The sequence below is a fragment of the Rhipicephalus sanguineus genome, chromosome 8, assembly GCF_013339695.2.
Source record: "Rhipicephalus sanguineus isolate Rsan-2018 chromosome 8, BIME_Rsan_1.4, whole genome shotgun sequence".
NCBI classification, from domain to species: domain Eukaryota; kingdom Metazoa; phylum Arthropoda; class Arachnida; order Ixodida; family Ixodidae; genus Rhipicephalus; species Rhipicephalus sanguineus.
In genome coordinates, this window is record NC_051183.1 from 168,110,892 (window position 1) to 168,137,935 (window position 27,044).

At 48.3% G+C, this 27,044-nt stretch overlaps 1 protein-coding gene across 2 annotated transcripts in view; it reads right to left on the minus strand.

Moving 5' to 3' along the window:
* Positions 1–27,044, minus strand: part of LOC119402467 (methylosome protein 50) — a 191,424-nt gene that overhangs the window by 94,144 nt on the left and 70,236 nt on the right. For both annotated transcript variants that reach the window (XM_049418656.1, XM_037669624.2), the window contains exons 4-5: positions 17,170–17,222; positions 988–1,055 (exon numbers count right to left, since the gene is read on the minus strand). In XM_049418656.1, the coding sequence (XP_049274613.1) occupies positions 988–1,055; positions 17,170–17,222 (121 nt within the window). The remainder of the gene's footprint in view (positions 1–987; positions 1,056–17,169; positions 17,223–27,044) is intronic.

Sequence of the window (27,044 nt, forward strand, 5' to 3'; positions counted from 1 at the left end):
TATTCAAGGGTTTTCAAGGACCCGAACGAAATTCCAGGACATTCAAGGCCTTGAAAACGAAATTTTCAATTTCAAGGGTTTTCAAGGATTTCAAGGACCTGTGCGCACTCTGTGAAATGCATTCAAGTCCAAGACAGTTCACATTTTATTCATAACACTATCTACCAATCTCTTGCTTTATGGTGCTAAGCTTCACTTGTGCAAGTACAAGTAGTCCTGTATAACTAAACACCTAAAATATTCTTTACACTTTCTTTCGTGAAAGCTTCAAAGGCATAAAGAATTTTTGGTTTGTTCTCAGAATTCAGGATGATATTGGGGCATGGAAAAGTTAAAGGACCCACCTGCAGGCCCTATTTAAAAGTATGGTTGCACGCTTAGGTGTAACGTGCCATGTGAGGAGTGTTTAGATGGAACGATATTGCAAGAAAAGAAAAATACAAAGCCAGGGTAGAAGGGGGCTGTTCCGTTTCGGCAATGTAGTATCATTTGTGACAGCACGAACACTCGATCGTGTAGATTTTGTCTGAACTAGTGCAGGCAAAAGTAGGTTTCATATGATGGACGTAATCCCTCATGGTGATTTTAACTATGGTGTTCGAAGGCCTTACATCTTGGACAAGAACAAGCTGTTATGTGAGCATCAGAATAAGGGTTTACTTTTGCATGCACTAACACGTCCTTAAAGTTTTGATTACGACACTAAATGACTCTTGGTACTTGGAGAAACGCTTCGATCCATAGGGATGAAATGTATCGTCATTTTGCTCAAGTTTCATGTCTGATTAAGTACGTCGAAATTATTTAAAAATGACAACAGTGACTCGTCCAAACACCGAATTAAATGTTTGCTTCGTTAATCAAAAATAGTATTTCATTCTCTACAGTCACTAAAATGTGACAATAACAAGAAACAATGTGAAATAGTGAGAGAAAAACAAAGAAGGCTTTTGATTGAGCCCCACTGAGAGAGAATGCGACACTTGCCTTGCTGCAGGAGAGGAAGACGTTGGGGTCTGTGGAGAAGACCACCTTCCAGACCGCATCACAGTGTGCTGCACGGAAACAGTGAATGGCTCAGCTAAAGGGAGAACTGTCAACCTTACAGGGGCCATCCAAACATTTCACGTAGGTCACAGTAACTAATGCTACAGTGGCCAACAAAGGGGAATGGATCGAGGGGCTCGTTCATTTGTTTGACACAACCTAATCGAGCCAACACACAACGAAGGCATATATGGACACTAGTTATAGTTTTCAACTCTAGTGCAGTAATTATGACATCAATGGAAAAGAATGAAAGTGGATCAAATAGCAATCTGCCATCAGTGGGAACTGAACCCACAACCTTCGAATTAAGCGCCGACACACACTTAAAAAAAGAAATCCTGCAAAAGCACGCCTACTCGCAACTATAGTTTATTGGAACGAAAAGCGCATACATATATATCACTCATGTCACATGACTTGGCTATTAAAACAGCAAAAGAGGGAAAGAAAAAACCAAAAATATACACGTGTGGCCAGACACATCTGCTTCATATGAGACCCTCAGTGTGCTGACGAAAATTCATTGTCAGTTAATGTTACGGAGGGCGCACTCACGCATTTTCCCCCACATCTGCTACGCCTCTGTCAGTTCTCTGGTGGTCTGATCTGGGCGCTTAGATAAAATAATGGCATCAGAAAAAGTTGCAGTACAACCGCACGAGCTGCAATGTTTGGGAATGTGTCAACTGTCTTCTTTATCCAACCATCTTCTGTGTTCTTGCAGCCTGGTATTAACACATCTTCCCGTTTGTCCTACGTAAATGTGGCCACAGGACAATGGTACCAAATACACAACACCTTCACTTGGATATTTTCTTTGTGGCAAAAACCCACAAAGAAGACATTCCCTTTCGTGCAATTGTGACTGAACGAGGCACCTGGCAGTGAGAAGTGCCTACCTTTCTGCAAGCTCATCTACAGGTACTGTCTATCTGTGACCCATCCAACATATCAAATTCTGAAGAACTTGTTAGTTTTCTTAAAATGTCGAAACCCAGAAACTGCAACTTTTTCAGTGTGGATATACGGGACTTGTATTATTCAATGCCGTTTGATGATCTTATGAAGAGTTTTAAGCTATGTATCACGGAAGACAACAATGAGCAAAAGTTCACGAGCAAATGTGGAGTGTCAGTTGGCACCTTTTTAGAAATCCTATCGTTTTATTTAAAGTCAACTTTTGTCGAATGGAATGGATAGTTCTATCTTCAAAAAACAGGAGTCTGCATAGGTTCAGAGTTGCCCCAATCCTGAGTAATATTTTTTTCGCAAGGTTTGACAGTAAAGTGGCACATAGCTTAGGTGGAATAGCCACAAAAATTGTTCGCTATGTGGATGATTTTTTAGTGTTCGTCAGTCCAAATTCCCTTGATAATAGTGTGAAAGAAGTTTGGAATGTGTTTAACCAATTTGGATGCGGACTGAAATTCACAGTTGAACTTCCGAAAGATGACAAAATCCAGTTTTTAGATTTAAGAATGTATCGTGAAGCGAACCACGTATGCTGGGCATACATGCCATGCTCAAAAAAGCCCTTACTAAACTTCAATTGAACACACTCAAAAATCGTCAAGATGGGAATGGCTATGTCTTCTTTGGGTTCAGCAATCAAGAAATCGTGCCCCGATAAAACAGCAGAAAGTTTCTCTAATCAACTAGAAAGATTGAGCAGAGCCGGCTTCTCTCAGCCCGTCCTACGCAAGGTTGCGCAGAAGCTACTAAAAGCAATAAAACCCGAAGAACAAGAAAATGATAAAATTAAAAAACCGGTTAAAAAGACCTCCGTCATCGCCTACATACACAGGCTGTCCCACGGCTTAAAAAACGTGGCCAATAGGTATGACGTCGGGGTAGTATTTTCGGCACCTAACAAGTTAAAGAACTTGTGTGGCTGAATAGATAGGAAACTAGCGCAAAATAAAACAGGCCAAAAATGATGAGGATGTGGAGTGAATCATCGGCAGTCATATGTAAAATGTGAAACAGGTGTTGTGTATTTGGTACCATTGTCCTGTGGTTGCATTTACGTAGGACAAACGGGAAGATGTGTTAATACCAGGCTGCAAGAACACAGAAGATCGTTGGATAAAGAAGACAGTTCACACATGCCCAAACACTGCAGCTCGTTCGGTTGCACCTCAATTTTTTGTGATGCCCTTATTTTATCTAAGCGCCCAGATCAGACCACCAGAGAGCTGACAGAGGCGTTTCACATTAGGAGATGTGGGGGAAAATGCGTGAGTGCGCCCTCCGTAACATTAACTGACAATGAACTTTCGTCAGCACACTGAGGGTCTCATATGAAGCAGATGTGTCTGGCCACACGTGTATATTTTTGGTTTTTTCTTTATCTCCCTCTCTTTTTTTTTTTTTGCTGTTTTAACCCATATATGCCCAGTGTCCTACACATAGGACGCTTCTTTGATGCACTCTAACATCTCTATTTCTTTAGCTGATGACTAGCGCCACGTCATCAAGCAGGCCTTAATGAGACCTGCTTGATGTGCTGTACGTGGCACTAGTCATCAGCTAAAGAAATAGCGATGTTAGAGTGCATCAAAGAAGCGTCCTATATGTAGGACTCTGGGCATATATGGGTTAATAGCCAAGTCATGTGACATGAGTGATATATATGTATGCGCTTTTCTTTCCAATAAACTATAGTTGCGAGTAGGCGCTTGTGTTGTTTGCGTGGTTTCCTTCTTGTGTCGCTGTCTGTGTGCGCGCCCCATCTAGTCTAAATATGAAAGAAAACCTGGGCTCTCAGCATGCACGTACGCCTGCCAACATCGCGACCATGAAATGCAGGTGAATCAGTGATGCTACCGAGGACTTCTGATTTGGAGCAATTTTCGGAGCAGCAAAATTTCCGTTTTGGAGCACTTTGGAGCAGCAAAATTTTCATCTTGGAGCACTTTGGAGCAGATAATTTTGCATCTGGGAGCACTCTGGAGCAGCGAATTTTACATCCTGGAGTGCACCACAGAAGCATATTGCAATAACATTCAAGCACTGGAATATTACTATGGGGCTCTTATGAAGGCTAGAAATATTTCGATTCATTGCAAATCTCATGGAAAAAATCATCTCAGGAGAACTCCATATTTCATTCGCTAATGAAAAAATAAGGGCTCATGCAGTTGAGTGTTCTGAATTAACCTCTTCGGCGATTATTTTCGACACTAGCAAATACACAGAATACCAGATCAATAAAATTGCACTTTATGAAATAACACTCTAAATACATCTATGTGGTTATCAGCAGACAGTGTAGACAAACGCCGTGACGTACAGCAGTGCCTCAATGCCAAAGAGCCACACTGTCCCCAATGCATTCCCCTAAGTAAACTCCAAGGCGAAAGCCAGGTTCTTCTTCTTCTCGATCGACGGGTTGATCCTCACCGTCCTTCTCTGCAAACAATCTGCACCTCACCTGGTTTTGCGCTAGCTCCATGATCGGCGCACCGATTATGGAAGCAGTGTAAAGCGACGATGTCATGATGGCGTCATCACGTGACATCACGATATATGACGCCATGATGACGTCACAAGTTTTGACGATCTATCACGTGATGATGACGCCATCACATAATTATTTTTTACATGAATCGATTGACGCCGCCGACGGTCAATTTTAGTGTTTGATAAAGCATCTGATGCTTTCGCATTAATATTGCGTATTGAACGTTAACAACCTGGCCTAACATACCAAACTGTCCTCCACCATGTCACCTCCTTGCCATGCGCGAAACAGCTTCGCTTATCATCCACTTCACAGGGTGAATTGGCTCCTCAACTTTTTTAAAATGTTTATTGTGATAACAATTATATGGACACTCTCCGCGGATTTTTGCCGTCGCCATTGCCGTAATTTTCTGTATAAAGACCAAATTAATGACATCACCATGCGCATTCTAGCCGCGGGTAAAAGCTCGCGAGCGCTGGCGACGAACGCGGCTGAAGCAGAGATTAAACTAGCCGGCCGTGTCTCCGTCGCACGGACAGCGCATGAGACAACATCTTCCTGCGTGTGGGCCTGCCGTCGATTGCTCATCAAACAGAGAGGAAACGCCCCGCCCGTCTTTCGTAAGGAGCATGAAAGGACGCCAGGGGAGCGGGGGGGGGGGGGGGCGAGGGGACCGCACTGTTCGAAGGGCGCAGTCGCTTGCGCGCGCGCCGTCTCGAGGCATCAGGAGACGGCTCGTAAACTTGCTGTGCTCTCAACGCTTACTTCGTGTTTAGAGAACTCAGAGCAAGAAAACGCTTCGGTTCTTGGAGCGGTAATATTTTCTTAAACCAGTGTTTTGTTGAGTTACGCGAGATCGAATCCAAAAGAGTTAGCTACTAGCCTTACTTCGTTTAACAATACAATTTGTTGGTATCGCATTCATTGCTTCGCCCTTAAGCGAAACTGAGTTTATTTTACCCGTCAGCTATTGACCACCGAAAGCGAGGGGCGAACGTATAACATGGAGTAGCCACTTCACTGTGGGCCGTCAGCGACGGGCCCGCTACTGACAGCTGCGTATTTGCCGCTGCTCCGACCAGGATATATGCTTTTATTAATGAGATGACATTTTTAAATAGCAAGCAGAAAATTCAAATTGGAACCCTAGCACGTGAGCTCGAAAGGGCAGGGCCTTTTAGGGGGTATTTACCGCAGAGTGATTACAAACTCGGACGTGAAAAAGCTGTTCCGAATGAAGATCCATGGATAAAGTATATCTGAGGAAAAGTGTGAACGCATTTCCACCGTTCGCGTGCTCTCCCATAAACGCGAAGCAAGGAGAATTCGATATTGTTCCATATATATACTGCTAGCGATCCCAGATTTCATTCCGCGATGTCCGGAAACAGAAGTGACAGACATTTTAGCAGCACACATGTAGTTATTACTGGACATTGCTTTTCTTACGTGTCGTGCGACGCTTGAAACGAGCTATCAGCAGCGTTTCTAGAACAGACGATGTCCGCCGATGAAACGCCGTCGCACTTTCTCGCTACCGAGAGGCCTAGACGTCACGAGCCTCTGCGGAGAGCGCGTTTTGCTGTCGAGCCGACTTGCAGAACAGAAGCGGCGTCGGCACCGTGCATGGCATCGTGGCTTATTCGGGACGCACGCGCGAGCGCTATTTATTCAGCGGAATAATTCTAGGTCCATGGTTGCGACTTTGGCAGCCCCAAGATCAAGCTGCACATGACGCGCCGGCCGTGCGATTGCCGGTGATAGACGCCCCCAAACCCGAGACTTTGGCGCAGTTTGGCGCAATTTTCGTCGATATTATCACCATGGCGCAGTAAATACAATCTGGCGCACTTTGGCGCAGTTGGCGCAGGAGTGGAATCACTGAGGTGAATCATAAGGAGGGGGTAGACGCAACAGAAGAAAACTGGTGTATGCATTATTTTACTGTTTCTCAGGGCCGCAGTGACATCACGAACGAATTATTGCCAGTAAACTTTGTACACATTAGCAATCATACTGATGCCCATATTTATACGGTATGTATGTGCATGAGGAATTAAGGAACACAATCTACAGTTGTAACGAACGTGTGGCGCCCTGCCTAGCTTAGTTCCGTTACCTAGCCAGGTTCGGCAGGAAACCTTGGTCGCGTGTGGATAATAAATACTGACGAGTGCGGCTCGGCAGTCAGTACCTGTTTACCCCGCCATGCGTTTGGGTCGTCCTTGCTAGAGCGTGGGTGCCTCAGCCCCCCCTTGTCCACGGTCCGGAGGCAGATCGTGACATAGTCAACGAGTCGTCCCACGCCATTGAGAGCGGCGAAACAACGCCCCCCGCATCTGCCGCCATGCCGCTGTATGGAAGGCTCAAGCCGTTCGAGGAGACGGGTCTGCCTGGCCCCTCTACGAGGAGCAAGTTCGCATGTTTTTCCGCGCAATCGACACGCCCGAGGAGAAACAGCGGGACATTTTCCTGGCAAGTTGAGGAACCCAAGTCTTCAGTCTCCTGCTCAACCTCCTAAAGCCGGCTACACCACATACCAAGACTCTCAGCGAGCTGCTCACTACACTGCGCTCGCACTTCAGTCCGGCGTCGTCCATGCTAATGGAGTGGTTCTGCTTCAACAACCGGAGCCGCCGGGAAGGGAAGAGCCTCGGGCAATTCGTCATTGCGCTACGAGGTTTGGCGAGTACCTGCGCTTTCGGGGACTAGCTGTACTCGCTGCTCCGGGACCGTTTCGTCTGCGGTATAAACAACCCCGCCATGCAGACAAGTCTTTTGGAATTTCCCGACCCCTCACTGGACAACGTGGTGAAAGCAGCGCTGGCGATGGACGCGGCAACAAAGGATACCGGCAAGATTGCACGTGCGGTGTCAACGGAAGCAGCGGTCAACAAGATGGTGGCAAGGGGCGGTATCTACCATCGCTGCGGTGACGCCCATTCCCCCTCACAGTGCCAGTTCGTACATTCGCAGTGCTTCACGTGGGAAAAACTGGGCACCTTGCACGAGTATGCCAAACGGGGAAACCGAACAGCGGACCACAGCAGCAGCCCGGATCAAGCCCAGGTTCCACACCAGCCTGCGGTCAGGGTAGGCGTCGCAAGTGGCGGGGGGGGGGGACGTGCAGCAGCAGGCTCGGGTTCCTCTGTGGCCAGGATCAGCGTCGTGTCCGAGGACCCGCCGATTTTCGATATGTGGCACACAGGCCTTGTGCTGTCGTCTGTGCCGCCGTACGTGCTGACCATCGAAGTTTGCGGGCGCCCCATTTCCATGGAACTAGACACGGGGGCCAGTGTGTCAGTCATGGCTGGCAAACTTTTCGAAAGGACCTTCCCAGGAGTGGCCGTCGAGGCTTCAGGCGTCATGCTGCGGAGCTACTCTGGAGAGCTTTCTCAGGTCCAAGGTCAGCGTTCGTTTTGCCAACAGGGAAGCAACCCTTCCTCCTTTTTTCATTTGATGGCGCAAATGTTAAGACAGGAACATAGAAGACACGTAAGACACGGACAAGCGCACTTGTCCGTGTCTTACGTGTCTTCTATGTTCCTGTCTTAACATTTGCGCCATCAAATGAGGTTAAGCTATGCACCAACTAGCCCGACAGCAAACGTTATTAAGTTACCTTCCTCTTTATTTGACCAAGGGGTCGTCACCGACGCTGTTCAGCAGAAATTGGATTTGCGCACTGGGTGTTCGGCTGCCAGAAGGCCAGGAAGCAGCCCTACATGCCGTACAAGAAATCCCGAGCCTTCTAACAAATTTCCAGTCACTGTTCCAGCCAGGGATGGGCACATTCGCCAGGACGACTGCTGGCATCCATGTACCCGAGGGAGTCCGGCCTCGGTTTTTCAAGCCTTGCCCACTGCCGTTCGCACTGAAGGACGGGGTCACCCAGGAGCTGCAAGGGTTACAGCGAGAAGGTATCCTGGTACCAGTCAAGACTGTGGAGTGGGCCGCTCCCATCGTTCCAGTCCCCAAGCGAGACGGTAGTGTCAGAATCTGCGGGGAAAAGTACACACTGCCTCGGATTGAAGATCTCTGGTCGGCTTTGTCTGGTGGACAGAAGTTCACGAAGCTCGACCTCAGAGACGCTTACCAGCAGCTGGTGCTCCAGGAGACCTCACGGAAGTATGTCACCATATCGACAACTATGGGGCTTTTCCAGTATACGTGTTTACCATTCAGCGTGGCCTCGGCACCGGCCATCTTTCAGAGAGAGGCGGACAACCTCTTCAGGGGCATGAGGCATGCGGCAGTGTACTTGGACGACATCATCGTCACCGGTATTGACGACAGAGACCACATGCAGAATCTGCACAACGTTCTGGCCCGACTTCAGGATGTTGGTCTCAAGGTCAAGCGGGAAAAGTGCGTGTTCATGGTTCCCAGTGTAGAATACTTGGGACACGTCATCTCCCAGGCCGGCCTGACTCCGGCACCCCGCAAAGTTGAGGCTGTTCTGAAGGCGCCGAAGCCCTGAAACAAGAAAGAGCTGCAAAGCTACCTTGGTCTCATCAATTTCTACGGGAGGTTCCTGCCCAGCATGTCTGCGCATCTACAGCAACTGCACATTCTGCTTCAAGATGGTCAGCATTGGGCGTGGAAGAAGGAGCAGGACGTGGCGTTTCAGCACAGTAAGCAGCTAATCACCAAGGCACCGGTGCTGGTGCACTTCGATCCAGCCAAGCCTGTCGTCCTTACTGTAGATGCATCACCATGTAGTGTAGGAGCCGTCCTAGCGCACCGAGACAAGGATGGCCAGGAACGCCCGGTGTCGTTTGCTTCTCGTCGCCTTCACACAGAGCAGTGTTAGAGCCAGGTGGACAAAGAAGGCCTCGCCCTCATATTTGGCGTCGAGCGTTTTCACCAGTACCTGTGGGGCCGAAAGTTCGAGGCAGTCACAGAACACAAACCACTGCTGGGGCTACTGGGCCAGACAAGGCGGTCCCCGGGCAGGCATCACCTCGAGTGGTACGATGGGCCTTGAAGCTGGCGGCCTACAGCTACCAGTTGGTGTACCATCCGGGAAAAGACCTGGGTCCTGCTGATGCCCTGAGCCGGTTGCCACTGCCAGAGCTGCCTGCTGCCAGCTGAAGTGCTCATGCTGGAGCATGCGTACCCGGAGGTACTCTCCAGGTTGTTACGTGTGGGTATTTCGATCCATCCCACCGCTGCAACCAGTTGTTACGAGCGGCGACGTTGGCCGACGCGGACTCGTGGGGTAGCGTGGAGCTGAGCGGCAGGGGTCGTACCGCAGGCCCAGGGACGTCCAGAACAGCAGGTAGCCGAGGCAGAGAGACCGGCGTTGAGGAAAACTTAACAGACGTTTATTTACAACATCATAGAGGACAGGATCGTCAGAACGACATCTAGTCCGATCGATCCGTCCCGAGCAGACGCTCTGCTGCTCCTTAAATACGCTTCATTCCCAAGATAGGGAAACTCCTTAATCGGCAAATGTCCAATCACAAACGTGCATGCCTTTGAAGCTGCATAACTAGCAAACGTCCAATCACAAGCATGCATGCCTTTGGAGGGTCCGTCTCTTCGACACATAGGTCACCGCCCCCAGGATGGCACGCCAGGGACCACTGCGCTCTCACTCTCCACGTCCGACCAGTTCGGAAGAAAAGGGGGGGCGGGGGACAATGCCACCTCGGGGAACTGATAATCCTTTTACGAACAAAGGCACCAGCTTTAACCAAAAGCACACTCGATGCAAATACGCGTCCCACGGAGGGGACCCGCGTGTAGCAGCCAGCTTCCCGCCGAAGCGCTCAGTTCAGGGAAAAGACAGCAGGTGTAGGTGTCTAATCCGTTCTCCGAAATGAGGGGGGGGAGTCCAAGAAGCAGGAAAACTAGTTTGGAGACAGCTGGCCCAGGACCCTCGCATTTGCTTTGTAACAAGGTCTGCTGGGTCGCAGGCGACCATTCGGGCCCCGGTCCTGTCCCAGGTGGTGAAGGCAGTATCCCGAGGGGAGGAGTTGGTGCAGCAGCCCTACAGCCACAAGGCCGCTGAGCTGAGCCTGGAGCAGGGCTGCCTACTTTAGGGTTCAAGGGTGGTGATCCCATAAAGTCTCCCGTCCAGGGTCCTGCAGTTGCTGCACGCGGGGCATCCTGGTGTGGAAAAGACAAAGATGGTGGCCCGGTCCCACGTTTGGTGGCCTGGACTGGACCAGGACATCGCTCACATGGTGCAGAGCTACCAAGTCTGCCAGGAACATCAACGGGCCTCGCATCATGTGGAGATCACCCCATGGCCATTCCCCTTCACGTGGATTTTGAGGGCTCCTTCAAAGGCCACTACTTCCTGGTGGTGGTCGACGCATTTTCAAAGTGGGTGGAAGGTCTACCTGTCACCACTCCGTCAGCAGGTGCGACCATTGCAGCACTGCGGCAGGTCTTTGCCGCCCAGGGGCTGCCGGACATCATAGTCTCCGATAATGAGGCCACTTTCACCAGCACAGAGTATCTGGCCTGGCTGACAAAGAACGAAATCCGCCGAATGATGGTTCCCCCATACCACCCTGCTTCAAACGGTGCAGCTGAGCAGGTGGCGCAGACTATTTAGGACAAACTTAAGAAGAGCCAGGCTGGGGATTTCCGTACGCAGGTTGACCGCATACTCTTCCAATACCGGACTACACCCTATGATGTCACCGGCCGTGCCCCCTCTGAGCTCCTGCTGGGACGGATGGTGAAGACACCGTTGGACATTTTGCATACAGACCTCTGGTCCACGGTGCTCCTCAAGCAGCTGAAGCAAAGCTGGCTGCTGACAAAGGGTGCCGTCCTGGGCCGTTGCTGGAGACTGGAGTGCTAGTATTTGCCAGGAATTTCCGTTCTGGCCCACCTTGGTCTGCTGAACAAGTGGTCTCGCTTGCAAGGTGTTGTGCGCATCGTGATGGCGCAGCGTGGCATGCCTATATATTGGCTTCGTGAACTGAGAATAAACAGTTGGTAGTCTGCGCTCTTTCCTGTCTCCCTCCTTCATTCCTGCTGGTTGCGCAGCAAGTAGAGTTTACAAGCTCCTCCTCTCTGCTCGTACGTATGCAGGATGGAACCACATGGCACCGGCATGCTGCCCATGTGAGGGCTAACCGTGGGACTCAGCTTGCATCCACGGCAGCAACAGTTGCGGCCAGTGAGATGATAACCACTTCGCAAGGGACAGGCGCCTCCAGTTGTGTGCCACTAGTTGGGCCACTGCCAAGTTCAGTGCCATTTCTGTCATTTTCTTCATTCAGCGAACTGGGAGCGCAGAAAAAAACACAAAGGACGAAGCGAGAAACCACATAAGACGAGCGCTCGTCTTATGTGGTTCCTCGCTTTGTACTTTGTGTTTTTTTCTGCGCTCCCAGTTCGCTGAATGAAGAAAATGAATTACCAACTGGACAAGGTGTGGGTTCGAGCTAGTTGGTACTCCATGATCAACACTTTTTGCGCAAAATTTTCTCAGACAACGGACGAAACAGACACGGACGGGCGCAAACTTCCAACTGATTTTATTATCAACAAGTGACATATATATATATACACAAATATGACTACGTCAAAACAAAAACAACAATGGCCCACCTGGCCAACTGGCCCACCTTTCGATCCTCCATTTCTGTCAACCGCCGCACCTAGTCCCTCAACACCTGTACCCAGGCGGAGCACTCGACGCCGAAGGGCACCAGACCGCTTTTCGCCTAACTAAGCCAACGTTGAACCGTCTGGGACTTGTATTTTTTATTTTGTGTGCAATAACTGGGGGTGAGGGATGTATCGAGCGTGTGGCGCCCTGCCTAGCTTAGTTTCGTTACCTCGCCAGGTTCGGCGGGCAACCTTGGCCGCGTGTGGATAATAAACACTGACGAGCGCAGCTCAGCAGTCTGTAGCTGTTTACCCCGCCATGCATTTGGGTTGTCCTTGCTAGAGCGCGGGTGCCTCGGCCCCCCCTCGTCCACGGTCCCGGGGCAGATCGTGACAACAGTGTTCCATGACAGCTAGTAGCCCTATTGCCAACCTTAATGCACTTTTCCGCATGACACAGGTGCACTGTGGCGAAAGTGACTTAAGTGTTCTGCATGTGATTAGAAACTTTTAGATCCAATGTGATTAGTTATTTCGATTTTCTTCTCACGGTGGCGCTCGCACTGTCTTTCGGGAAACTTTTGGCCGTGCCCGTACAATCGGGAGGACTGCTGGAAATTCGCGAGAGTCCAGGCAAACTTGAAGAGTTGGCAGGTATGCATTCAGTTGAACCCGGATATGTTGATTTACTAGCATTAGCATTGGAAGCCTCACAATGAGCAAAAAGGGTGTGGAAAATCGTACATTAATTTTTGGCTTCAATAGCTATGCCCCCAAACAAGAATTGAATTGAATGAATTTATTTCACCACGTAAGTGCACTGATGCAGACAAGTGTAGATAAGAAATAATGAAAATTGGAATAAAAAATAAAATTAAAAACGAAAGATAAAGTAAAGCTAATGAAAATGTAGAAACAGTAGAAAAACAATACAGTAAAACCTCATTAGTTCAAAGTCACTGGGACTCTGAAACATCTTCAAATTAAGTTGGTTTTTGAATTAACGAAACATACGAAAAGTGGGATGTAAGGAACTTTGAATTACTGAAAGTAATCAGAGGTGGTCGTTCGCTGTGCCTGCTCATCTGCATCTCCAAGGGTTATGTTATCCAGCAATACCCGGGCCCAATTTTGCTACCCGAGGAAACGGCGGGCCTCGCTGCTGCCAGCGCAAGGGAAAAAAAAAGCTGAAATGCGCACCTGCGGAAGAGACTTGCTTCACTGCAACACAGTGGTGACACGCGGGCAGCATGTCACCTGCTCCTCGCAGCGTCGGCACGTCATGATGAGACCATTCACCCATTCTTTCTGATAAAATAAAGAATTTATTAATGGCTAGTGTGACGGAATTCGCGATGTGTTCTGGCTGAAACACATCATCACTGAAGTTTTCTGAGTTTTCAAAGTAGGCGTTGCAGGCAAGAATTCTGTCAGCAGTGCAAGTGCGCAAATTGCCGGAGCAACCGCCAATCAGAGGTTCGCATACATCACAAATTCCATGAGACAGTCCTTTATTATTATTTATTTTCCCAGAAAGAATGGATAAATCATGACGCGCTGACATTGCGAGAAGCATGCGACATACTGCCCGCATGTCACTGGTGTGTTGCAGTGAAGTATGTCTTTTTCCGCAGGCGTACATTTCAGCTGACCACGAGACCGTTCTTTCTTTTTTTTTTTCCGCTGTCAGCAGTAAGGCTAGGGTGCTTCACCTGTCACTCATTAGTATAACTACATTACATTGCCTTGTGGCTTCTAAGGGCAGTCGTTTCCGCGGATTTACGGTGAAATCGGGATTGGAAATTGGCACATGGCACCCAATGTTTTCGAAATAACCAAGCTCGTGCTGACCGCCCTTCAAATTATCCACTCAAATTTACATTGCAAAATACGGGACCGCAGAAATCCTTTGAATTAAGCAGGATTTCGAAATAACAGAATACGAATTACGGAGGTTTTACTCTAGTCAAGATATCGAACAGCTGTGACATCCACTTGTAGATCCCAACTGAGAAAGAAAATAACCGTTTTTTCATTGCTGACTCTGATTAAGCAGCCTAAATTTGTGGTGGGTGATGCCCCCAGAGCATAAACAAGTGGGAAATCTCTGTCCTATGCACGTCTCTCTTTTCTTGTTGCCACTACTGCACGGCAACATAGTTCTGAGGTTAACTGATATCGCAGCCTTGTGAACTCTCAATTTATTTTAGGTTTGGGTCCACAACACTTATGACTAAAAATGTGACTGAAAATAGACAGACAAAGCACACAGAAACTCTGAATTTCTCATCACTGCCCGTCTGCACGCTTTGGTGTATAAGGTCAGACAAATTAGATCGAAGTACATCAAGTTTGTGAAGAGAGATAGGGACACATGTGTCCGCATAGCGTTAGATAATGCCCCTGTCGCACTGGAGGTGTTAATGTCATTTGGTTCGAATGTCATTCAGTGTAATGAACGCCATTAGGTTTGTGGTGGTGCTACACGGGAAAAACTAATGTCATTTCTTCATGATGTCAATGTCGATAATTCAGAAAAAAATGGCCGGTAAAGTTGAGGGAGGTAAATGTAGAGTGGTAGAAAAGTGAAGTTATTTATTTTAAAAGACAGATGGGAAGCCGCTTCGCTCAATAAACACGCATAAAAATTTTATGTCACAGACTATCTGGCCACCACAAGCCAAGACGACGCTTAGCCAGTAGCCACAGCCGACAGAATGAACACAAGCAACATGCATGGCACTGCCGCTGAACAACGACGATGCAGCAAGTAGTGTTTAGTTGCATTGTACTTGGCGTTGCCAGGAATGCGCCTAAGCCAGAAGAAGAGACTTGATTGTGAGATAAAAGAAGAATCAAGACACAGCCTGTTGAGTCTGCACGTAAAACAAGGCGGTGTGTGTTCGCATAAGACATGCGCGGCGTGACGAAAAAAAAAGAATGTGTCGCGTCTATTGAAGTTTTCTAGAACGCCAAGTGACAGGTGCACCCAAGGCAGTTTGCGGGGCGCCAGCACACAAACAAAAACCCCAGAGCGTTCCGCATTTGTTCACTTTCAAAACGCAGTCCCACACGCGTCCATGCGGGAAAACAGTTTCCAACGGAACTGCGCACAATTGTCTTCCCAAAGCCGTATGAGAGCAAATGTCTCTGCCTGGGTGCAGTGCACTTGTGGAGCTGATGCCTCCGCTGCACATGCACGTGCACACAGGCACATGCACGTGCACAAAGTTTGTTTACATTATGGCCGACAGTGCCGGTGCCTGACGCCACTGAGGTGGAGAATAAAAACATTTTGCGACAGCCTTCCGTACACGTGTTCTCGTTAAAATGACAGATGCCCTAAGAAAAGCAACATTAATAGCATGCTTGCATGAATGCGTGTGAAATTGAGAATGCTGAATGCCCCATTTTAAACTAGTCTCTGGGGTATTCATTCGGTTCGACTGCGACGGTGAATGTGTTTTTCGAACTCATTCGATTTCTCAAGTCATTTGATTCTAATGACATTAAATAATGCTGTGTAGCAGCCGCATAATGTCATTAGATGCGAATGTCATTCCATTCGAATGACATTAAAGTGTCCAGTGTGACAGGGGTATAAGGTCCGATGACGATAAGAAACGGTAAGGTTCACAGGCGTCCGATGAGGTTCATTTGGGCTCCTGATAGGGTGGGATTTCCCGATTTGTTTAAACAGTGGTTGCAGAGTGTGGTGTTAGTAGTAAATCAAAGATGCTTTGCTGCCTACAGCTGCAGCGCCAGTAAAAGCGCGATGTTACCCACTGTAAAGCTTACACAGTTTTGTTCGCAGTAAAGATTGACCGATGCAGCAGACAAATCTGTTCTCATGGAACAAGAACATTTAATTTGCTGCAGAGGTAGCACAAGCTGTATCAATGGGCGTACACCTTCAACGGGATAAAAGTAACCCTCATAACCCATTTGTTCATCTACCTATATATATTTATGTATTTCTGTGCCCAAATGCACTGCAGAGGGGAGAAGCAAGAAGAAATATTAGTGTCAGCAGCTGCCTAGAAGTTAATGGTGGTGGCGATGGGGGCCGCCGGGAGGTGGTTTCAGTGCTCCGAGGTTCTTGGAATAAACGAGCGACGGTAAATGGTCATGCTACAAGGATGTGCACAGGAGATGGCAAAATTGTTCCTAAATGCACTACTAATTACTTTTCTAAAAGCTTTTCAACATAATTAGGTTACATTACAAATTACAGCTGGTTGAAAGTAATGACATTACATTACTAAATTACCAGCCCACAAAGGCAATTCATTACAGTGCTCACTACAGTGAAAAGTGATTGCATTACCATCAAGTCTGATGTATACCAACCTTATGAGAATGATCAATGCATATCTAAGATGTTAATTATTCTCACAAACTTAGAAAGCACAGTGGCTCAATATGATGCCTTTTGGGAATCTATGTGAAATGTACACAGTGGTACTAAAGCGTACTAGAACGGAGGAATGGGTCCACTGGAGCAGGCAGCAAGAGTGAAGCAAAAAACGCTGAAAATTTTGCACTGCAGTCGCCTTCACCTGAAGCCCCAGTCTGCTTGGGACTTCAGGGATGACAGCTCCCAATGCTGTCACCTGCTCAAGGTGTCCATCCGACACACCATCATCCGTGCACTGTTTACACCCATTTGTTTCCTAGCTTCTTGCACCTCGCTGGTGCGAAAAAGACAACGAAGCCTAATAAAATTGACACTAACGTTGCTAGGCTACCCACAGGGTACTTTGCAAAATAAACATTTGGCTTCCCTTTAGTTGAGAATTAGTCCGACAATGAGGTGTGATGCCATCCACAGCACCTTGCATGAATGCTCCGTAGCTACGCTTTACACACGAATGCCAGACGGCCAGCTGCCAGGCATGGCCGAGTGTGGTCGTAACCATGGTAACCACGACCAAGTCTTCAGGTGAAGGTGACAATAGATTTTCATTAAAAGGTGACAGCGCAGAGCCCATTGTGGACCCACTCTCCTTTCTTTGTATGCTTTACTATGCATGATTCTTACCGTGGCCCAATGCATGAAACACAGTTGCGCTCACCTGTCACGTATGTCTTGGAGCACTCCATGGAGCTCATGTCCCACACTTTGATCCTGCACAAGGACATTCGGCTGTCACCACTCTTCATTCGGCAGTAACAGTACGTCATGAGACACTCCTTCATGTGTGGGAAGAGAAGAGTGGTAAGTTGGGCGAGTTGGTAATGATCCACTATGTAATTGCGCAAAAAACGGACAGGAACACAATAGGAGAGAAAAGCACAAACAGGCGCAGACTATCAACCGAAGCTTTATTGCAAGAACAGGGCCACATAAAGGAAAAAGCAAGAGAGGGCAAAGGGGGATGAGAAAAAGCCAAAAGAGATCAAGAAAAACCCAGGGCACATCAACCAAAGCACGTCTGTCATGCAAGACCAAGATAACTTAGCTCTTTATCGTGTAAAGCAACTCTGTCTTGCACGTTGTGAAGGACTGGACATTCGTTGTTCCTAGACTTCCACCACTGGAGAAAATTTCGGATATCTTTGCGGACCTCTGCAGAATGAATATAATTGCCCAGCTCATCCCTTCATTTCTCTCGTTTTTGAAAGTCGTGCCACTTTTCATTATCATTTATAAAACTCCTTTTTGTGGGCTTCTCGTTGGAGGTTTCAGCAGTTTTTACGCACGTTTTGTGCTGTGCTTTTTTTCCCCATATAAAAACGGCGTATGTCTTCCAAACTATAATGTACCTATAGAAGCTGGCTATTGGGCTCAAGGGTAGGAATGGCACGTGGTGAACAAAGAGATTTCAATTTATTTTCGGGGTTCGTTCCAGTTTGGGGATAAAGTCGCGTATAAGCTTCCTGACGCTTACCGAGTGGGTGCATATGGCTCGAGGTAAGGCGACATCTCCTCGCACGGAATTGGCAATTCTCTTCTTGTCGGACTTGTTTGGGGCAGCGCTAAAGAACACACGGACAAAGACACATAGTAGCGCCCGTGGCGTCTACTATGTGTCTTTGTCCGTGTGTTCTTTAGCGCTGCCCCAAACAAGTCCGACGATGAACCAGCTCGCCCAAACCAAAGTTTTGCTCTCTTCTTGTCTTTCTTTCAAGCCAGATATTTGGTCAAGAGAATGTACCTTTGCCCCATGCCGTTTAATGGACCTATACTATTCCTGCACACTGCAACGATGCTGCGACCTTATTATGTAGCTCTCGTACTATACAGCTGATTAAGACGAAAGCTCACACATTAAAAATGTTGGCACACACAGCAGGCTCTACACATCCATATTGCGCCACATGAATACTGGGAGCGGTGACGCAGCCACAGAAAACGCAACAGTGGGTCTGGAAGCGGCACGGCAGACGGTTCTTGCAAACACGTGCGCTTCTTATTGCAGATTGCCGCAAACATCGCTGGTCCATACTTTCTGAGCTATGTTTCACCTTCAAGTTTCCCTCTCAACCGCTCTGCTTTTGATGACCCTCCCTTAGGTAAAGCCTGCTATCCGGCAGGTGGCAATGCCACCACTCTTTGACTGACCCTGGTTTTGCTTCACCGGACTGCACATGGCACAGCATTGGAACGTCGTCGACATGCACACGAAATGACATAAAGCCGACGCTACGGCCAATCCTCTTCAGTTGGTCTGGCAACGGCATGGCAGACGGTTCTTGCAAGCACGTGTGCTTCTTATTGCAGGTAGGCCCAATATATCCTTCTAAATGCTATCGGAGCAATCACCAAAGTGCTGCTGCCAGACCCTCAGCACTTTGTGTATGTTTTTTCCTGTCTCCTGCATTCCCCGAGAATCTTGTTGCAACTCTCTGGCGATGTTGAGTTAAACCCCGGCCCAGATAGAAAGGTAGAAAGTATGCTCACAGAACTGATAGCCAGACAGAAGCGAATTGGCGAAGAGCTTTGTACGCTCAGTTCAAGAATGACTTCTTTTGAACAGTGTCTAGAAAACACTGAAATGTTGTCTTGGACTGTAAATGATGCCCTTCAACGCGTTTACAAACTAGAAGTAACGGTTGAAAACCTCAAAGATACAATCGACAAACTTGATCGCAGAAATGAGGACCTTGAAAATCGATCCCGCAGGAATAACTTGATTATTTATGGCTTGAATGAACCAACGGATGAAACTTCCGAAACATTGCTGGTTTCTGTGACGAAATTTGTCTTGCAAGATTGGAATTCAATGCGATGGCATTGAATGCTGCCACAGACTCAGCACGCGAGGAAGTGAAAAGAAGCACCCTGTAATCTTTAAGTTGCTGGACTTCAGAACCAAGCTTCAAATTCTTAAGAATGCCAGAAAGCTGAAAGGAACCAACATATACACAACATATACATTATAGATTTTTCTGCACGCGTACGGCAAATCCGCAAAAACTTGTGGAATCATTAGGTTGATATCCGTAAGCAGGCATCTAAATACAGATTACAATACAATTCCTTGATAGCAGACAGCGTTCACTACACGTGGGACAGTGTTCGCGAAACACTTGTTTAGGCTCCTCGTGCCACCGTTTCTAGGGGCACAGAGTGACTCAGTAGTGAACGGAAACTAACCCTTTTGAACATAAATGCTCGCAGTCTGCTTAACAAGGTTGGGATTTCAACTGGCTAGTGCAGTGTCACCCACTGACCTCCATTAAAAAGGCTGGACGGCGCATCCCCGCTCTGCGAGGCGGGCGCTTGTGAAGCCACCGGAAGGTCCCCTGTTTGTCCCGAAAGCTGGCGTCTTCTGTCCGTCTCAGTCGCGCAATTCAAATATTCTCGGGTGGCAGCTGTTGTTATGATCGTTTTTCTTTTTATTTTTCAAACTCTGCGATTACGCCTCACTTTAAACGCCGACGAACGCTACACGAAAGATGACAGACACCGTGCCGACACCGTCCGAATATGGCAGAGTGCTGCAACGTACAAAATGCGTAAAAAGTAATGCAACTTTGAGGTACTTACGCGTGAAATGTCTTCCCTGACGACTTTTCCGGTCGATTCGTACAGTTTACTGAGCTACAGGCAGGTATTTCTTTAAAAAAGGAAGAGAAAAGCTCTCTTCCAGGACAAAAACGGCGGCTTCCGGTGGCTTCACGCACGCGTGCTCGATGCAGAGCCGTCGATGGGGAGAGTCTGGCGAATGGGCGGGGCGGTGACGTTGCGGCGCGGCGATGACGCTGTTCACGTCACCGCCACGCCTCCGCTCCGGCGGCGTCCGCCATATATAGTCTTTCCGCGCGACGGGCGCACGGCTGAAGCTATGTACGCGCTGTTCATTCGTGAAATCTAGCGCTCCTAAACAAATTGCGAAAGCGAAATTGTGCAAGAACATTGTTATACAAATTTAATGAAGAATATGGAGTGAATTAGACGTGTCCAAATCATCGTGAAACTGAGTTGTGCCCGCCGATTTGAGCCACGACGTTCTACGATACGCGCTGTGCTTTTAGAGCGCAGCTCTTAGGCGTCTGTTCCTGCGTTGTTCGGCGTCGTCGGCGTAACCGATAGAGCGAACGAGGACGAAAGACAGCGAACGTGGATTCTGTCGATATGACGAGCCACTGGCCTCCAACATCACTTTCTTCCTCCGTCATGCGTGCTCGCCCTTCGGTCGGAGCTCGTGAGCATGCAGGGCTGGTGGGTACGCTGCTACTTTCTCGCTTGTCGTGACGGGGATGTCGATGACGCCTGCAATGCACAGAGTGGCGTGCGTAGCACTCGAGCACTGGCAGTTTCTTTGGCAATACGTAACGAATCTTCCAATGCGGATAGCCAGAAATTCAAACACAGTTCGCGTTGCTTCAACACAAAGCTGCGCTCAGAATTTGCATGAGGGAGTATCGTGATCATCGGTGACTTTTCGAGCTACGAACACCTGTGTGTTTGCGTCCATATTGTTTTTTTTAGTGCGAAGCACTTCTTAGCGAACTTCTGCGACCTTGAGCGTATCTATCAGTATCTGTCTATCTATATATCTAGCCGCCTACGAATTTGTTCTCTCCTGGCCGTTTCGTTCATGGGGTGTATACCAAAATTGGTATGGCATAACGTGACTGTATGGCAAACATAAATGATTGGTCCTAGCATGAAAATCATGACATGCATGTCATGTACAGCATGATTTACATGCCACAGTCCTGGTGCTCTTGCGGCCGTTTCGTTAATTTGATATATACCAAAATTAGTATGGCTTGACAATAGTGTATGGCGAAATAAATAACAGGAGTTATTATGAAAATCATGACAGGCATGTCATGTACAGCAAGACTTCCGTGTCACGCTCATGGTGCGCTGGCGGACGTTTGACTAGCTTGATGTACACCAAAATTGGTAGTGCGCGACATGACTGTGTGACGAACATAAATAACGGGAGTTAATACGAAAATCATGACACACATGTCATGTATAAGATGACCTACATGCCACGCTCATGGTGCGCTGGCGGCCGTTTCGCTAGCTTGATATACACCGAAATTGGTAGTGCGCGACATGACTGTATGCTACATACATAACGGGAGTTAATATGAAATCATGACACGCATGTCATGTATAACATGACTTACGTGCTACGCTCACGGTGCGCTGGCGGCCGTTTCGCTAGCTTGATATACACCAAAATAGGTAGTGTGCGACATGACTGTGTGACGAACATAAATAACGGGAGTTAATACGAAAATCATGACACACGTGTCATGTATAAGATGACCTACATGCCACGCTCATGGTGCGCTGGCGGCCGTTTCGCTAGCTTGATATACACCGAAATTGGTAGTGTGCGACATGACTGTATGCTACATACATAACGGGAGTTAATATGAAATCATGACACGTGTCATGTATAACATGACTTACGTGCCACGCTCATGGTGCGCTGGCGGCCCTTTTGCTAGCTTGGTATACACCAAAATTGGTAGTGCGCGACATGACTGTGTGACGAACATAAATAACGGGAGTTAATGTGAAAACCATGACACGCGTGTCATGTACAGCATGATTTACGGGCCACGCTCATGGAGCGCTGGCGGCCGTTTCGCTTGCTTGATATGCACCAAAATTGGTAGTGCGCGACATGACTGTGACGAACATAAATAACGGGAGTTAATGTGAATATCATGACATGCGTGTAATGTACAGCATGACTTACGTGCCACGCTCACGGTGCGATGGCGGCCGTTCAGTCAGGTTGATATACACCAAAATTGGTGTTGCGTGATGTGACTCTGTGACGAGCATATATAACAGGTGTTAACATGATAATCATGACACGCATGTTATGTATAGCATAACTTACGTGCCACGGTTATGGTGCGCTGGCGGCCGTTTCGCTAGCTTGATATACACCAAAATTGGTATTGCGCGACTTGGCTGTCTGACGAACATAAATAGCAAGATTTAATATGACAATCATGACGCGCATGTCATGAAGGGCATGACTTAGACGCCACGCTCCTGGTGCGTCTTCATTTTCTTCAGTTGATGTATTGTTCCTCACGCCCCCCCCCCCCCCCCCCCGCTCAAAAGCTTTGTGACCTAGCATTGTTTTGCACTGCCTCCAAGATCGGATGCACTGCAATCTGCAATCTTTCTACACCACATCTGGTCATGTGCTGACGTCATCGCGTGAAGTCACGTTATTCGACGTCATGATGACGTCACAATCTTTGGTCATATGATCACGTCATTACGTGATGATTTTTTACTTTTGACATCCCTCGTGTTGACGCCGCGGACGCCGGCGGTCAATTTTCGCGTTTGCTGAGGCATCTAAGGTTTTTGTCAGAGCAGGTGCAGGGCCCTCAGTAGGCGCGTGTTAAATGAAAACAATACCTCGTTCGGCTAGTCTGATAGCGGACATCCTGTTGGTTTACTTTACAAAATCAGTTTTCTGCTCAACTTCTTCGCGCTCTATACTTCCTAATCGCGAAATTTCATCGAGCACATAAAGGCTCCTTGCTATAAAGAGCTTCCTGCACGAGCACAGACATCGTGCACTATACGTGCATGACTAAAAAGCGCAAGGCACATTCGCTTAGCACAGAGGCGCGGATTAATTTACATGCGCGAATTAAACGTGAAACTGGTAGCATGTACACAAGCGGCAACACAGCGGTAAATGACACCATAGGCTGACAGCCACAGAAACGCAGACCACATAACGTACAACACACGCGCGGCGGCACTAACCTGCGATATCGAAATAAATCTTCCCCTCACAACATCACGGTAATATCCCAAGCTCGTTCACAGAACGCGCGATAAATTACATAAACGCAACAGATCATGCTTCAAACTTATAGCGTGATCGCTGCAAAATTTCAATCTGCTCAAGCGTTCGAAACGCGAACCATAAAACTCCTTCTTTCAGCGTGATAAAATTATTTTTAAAGTTCGATCGCCTGAAAGGGCCTTTTTGCACAACGAATAATAAGTTTGTGTTAATGGTACACTGCTTTCAACGCCAGCAATATTCAAGCGATATACTCAACTATGTACCTCGCATAACACGGGAGCAGTCGGTCAGGGCCCATTTGCTGCGTCTGATGTTTCTGATCCAAAGGCGTCGTCGCTTCTTTTCCTTCGGAAGCCTAAAAAGGCGGAAACCCTGCGCGCTGCTGTTTGAACAGCCAACCGCGCAACAGCAGCCCATCGCACGCAACAAATTCACGCTTGAATGCGAGGAGCAGTCGCCATGAATACGCGCGGCTTCGCACAAGAGCTTCGTAACTTACGCGCGCTCCTCAGCGATCGTTCAAGTGCGGCGCGCCGGCGTCTCTCCGACGCGGCGGCGCTGTGCCGGTCTCCGCGCCACGCTGTCGCCACTGAGGAGAGAGGGTTTACGTCACGAGAAGAGGGCGGCGCTGGGGCGGAGCTCAGAGAGCGGCGAGATGAAACAATCGCCAAACTCTCCCGAAGGGTATATATGGCTTTGGCTCGATGCTCCATCCAGCTCCTCCTAGTAGAGATCAGTGGTGTCACCAGCCCTCAGTTATTTGTGTTACAGAAACATGGCTGAACAACGCAATATCAGATTCCGAACTTTTGCCGCCAGCTTATTCGGTCATAAGAAATGACAGACAATTTAGCAAAGGTGGCGGTGTTGCCGGTGACCCCGCCGACGGAGAATATGCCTAGCATGGCCACCCTCCCTTCGAACTGGGCCGAGTCCTGTCAGCTGTGTGTGTCTCCCTTCGTCAGAGTGAATTCGAATTGTGTGTGGTGGTCTGTCATGCCGGAAATATTATTGTGAGCTTACGATGCACAATTTGTGCCACGTGTGTTTGTTTTGAGCCGTGAGCCGGCAAAGAGAGATTGTAGCGAACATCGGTAACACTGCAGTGCGCTTCGTCTGGAAACAGGATCCCGCGGCGACATACCACTGCAAACAAACATCGTGTGTGTTTGTTCCATGGTGTTTTGCTTTGCTCCTAAGTGAGGTTACGACGAGGAGAGTTTGCCAAAGTCTGGTATCTACTGTGAGTGGCGGGTGTGTTTGTGTACTGTGCCCCTGCGTTTCTCGTCGGACGTGGCAAAGTGATGGAGCAAGACTATTATCAGGATAAACGAGAAAAGCATGCGCGGACGAACACAACCTACGAGTTTCTCAACAGGAAAGATTTGCGAAAGCAAGCTCCAACGCAAAGATTCGTTGCTGCCAGCTCAGCTTGCAAACAACCGATCAGTGGCGGCAGTGTGATAAGATAGCCAAGCGTCAAGCAGCGTCATTCAAGTGTTGTGTAGCACCGTCGACTAATTGCTTTCCACCAATGCTAACAATCGGTGACTAACACGTGCTGCTTCAGCGAACGTCATTGGATTATTAACGGTCAGGCGTTTGGGAGCAGTGTTTGTTTCTTTAATGTAAGCCTGAGTGCTAATATAAAATTATGACTGACATACTGGTGCCACTACAAGAGAGCTTGGCATGAATTCGCACCGCTGTGTGGCTTAGAACTCTCCGCTCATTGCATGCGCCAGCTGTAGAATTCTTGCTGTGACACAATCGCGCATAAGTTGTGCTGCCAGTGCTCAACCTGCTTTCCCACAACACAGCTTAGCGCTGCTTTTCGATTGTTGTGATATGTCGCTACTAAAAAATTCCTACGACAGCGAAGGCAACAGAGCCAATATGTACATTAAAAAAAGTACGACAAAGTAGGCACAGTGTTACGAGTGGTATTCGGATCCATCCCACCGCTGCCACCAGTTGTTACGAGCTGGTATTCGGATCCATCCCACCGCTGTCGACCAGTTGTTACGAGCGGCGACGTTGGCCGACGCGGACTCGTGGGGTAGCGTGGAGCTGAGCGGCGACAGTCGTACCGCAGGCCCAGGGACGTCCGGAACAGCAGGAAGCCGAGGCAGAGAGACCGACGTTGAGGAAACTTAACAGAGGTTTATTTACAACATCATAGAGGACAGGATCGTCAGAACGACATCTAGTCCGATCGATCCGTCCCGAGCAGACGCTCTGCTGCTCCTTAAATACGCTTCAATACAAAGACAGGGAAACTCCTTATGCGGCAAATGTCCAATCACAAACGTGCATGCCTTTGAAGCTGCACAACTATAGCTCCTTATGCGGCAAATGTCCAATCACAAACGTGCATGCCTTTGGAGCTGCATAACTATAGCTCCTTATGCGGCAAATGTCCAATCACAAACGTGCATGCCTTTGGAGGGTCCGTCTCTTCGGCACATAGGTCACCGCCCCCAGGATGGCACTCCAGAGACCACTGTCCTCTCACTCTTCACGTCCGACCAGTTCGGAAGGGGGGGGGGGAGGGAGACAATGCCACCTCCGGGAACTGGTAATCCTTTTACGAACAAAGGCACCAGCCTTAGCCAAAAGCACACTCGATGCAAATACGCGACCCACGGAGGGGTCCCGCGTGTAGCAGCCAGCTCCCCACCAAAGCGCTCAGTTCAGGGAAAGACAGCAGGTGAAGGTGTCTAATCCGTTCTCCGAACTGAGGGGGGGAGTCCAAGAAGCAGGAAAACTCGTTTGGAGACAGCTGGCCCAGGACCCTCGCATTTGCTTTGTAACAGCTTCCCCGGCGGCAGGCCGAGACCTCGATGTACAAAGGTCAATCACCTTTGTGGGGAGAGGTCGATGAAGACAATGCTGATGTGCTGAAGCCGTACACACCGCGATGCTGCTCTGCTACATTCCTCCGCCACCTCCGGTGATCTCGAACATCTGGTAGCGTCGTCCAAGTTCGGAGAAAAGCTTCTCGCTCTGCTGGCCAACATTCCTTCTCGAAAGACAGCACCTGTGTCAACCACGCGAGAACCACAACCGCCAAGCAGGCAAGCGCCCGTACTCTCTCCCTGAGACCTACCAGGCTTTTACTTCAAACAAAATATCCTGCTCTCAATTACAATAGCAGCAGCAATTCCAACAACCAAACCTGAAAGAGGCTGCTCAAACCCACAAACACATGTCGTGATGAAGCACGACCACAACAACAACAAAAAAAAAAAGGCAATTGTAAACCTGTCACAAAAAAAAATGAACCTAAATACCAAGCCAGAGTACCCGATGCCATCAAGTTCCCTGAATCGCACACAACCCTAGCCTCCGGCTAAAGCCCTTTTACTCATTGCACTTGGCAAATGAGTACTACATTAAGAAAACAAAACGCTGCAAACTAAATACAAAATAAAACTGATAATCAAACTCACGCGTTTAACACAAAACAAGGAGAAACTAAAATTACACTGACGCGCATACTAACACGTAACGCAAAACAGATCAGTAGTACGTTAAACAGAGGCTTTTAACATTCCGCCTTCATCTCTGTAAACCACTACGAACCAACGTTACTAGAACAAACTCAGTTTCAAAGCTCCGTATCTCCACCAGCGGAGGAGGGTGGTCCGAACGGCGGTCGCGAGAACTAGCGGCGCTGCAGTTCCGTC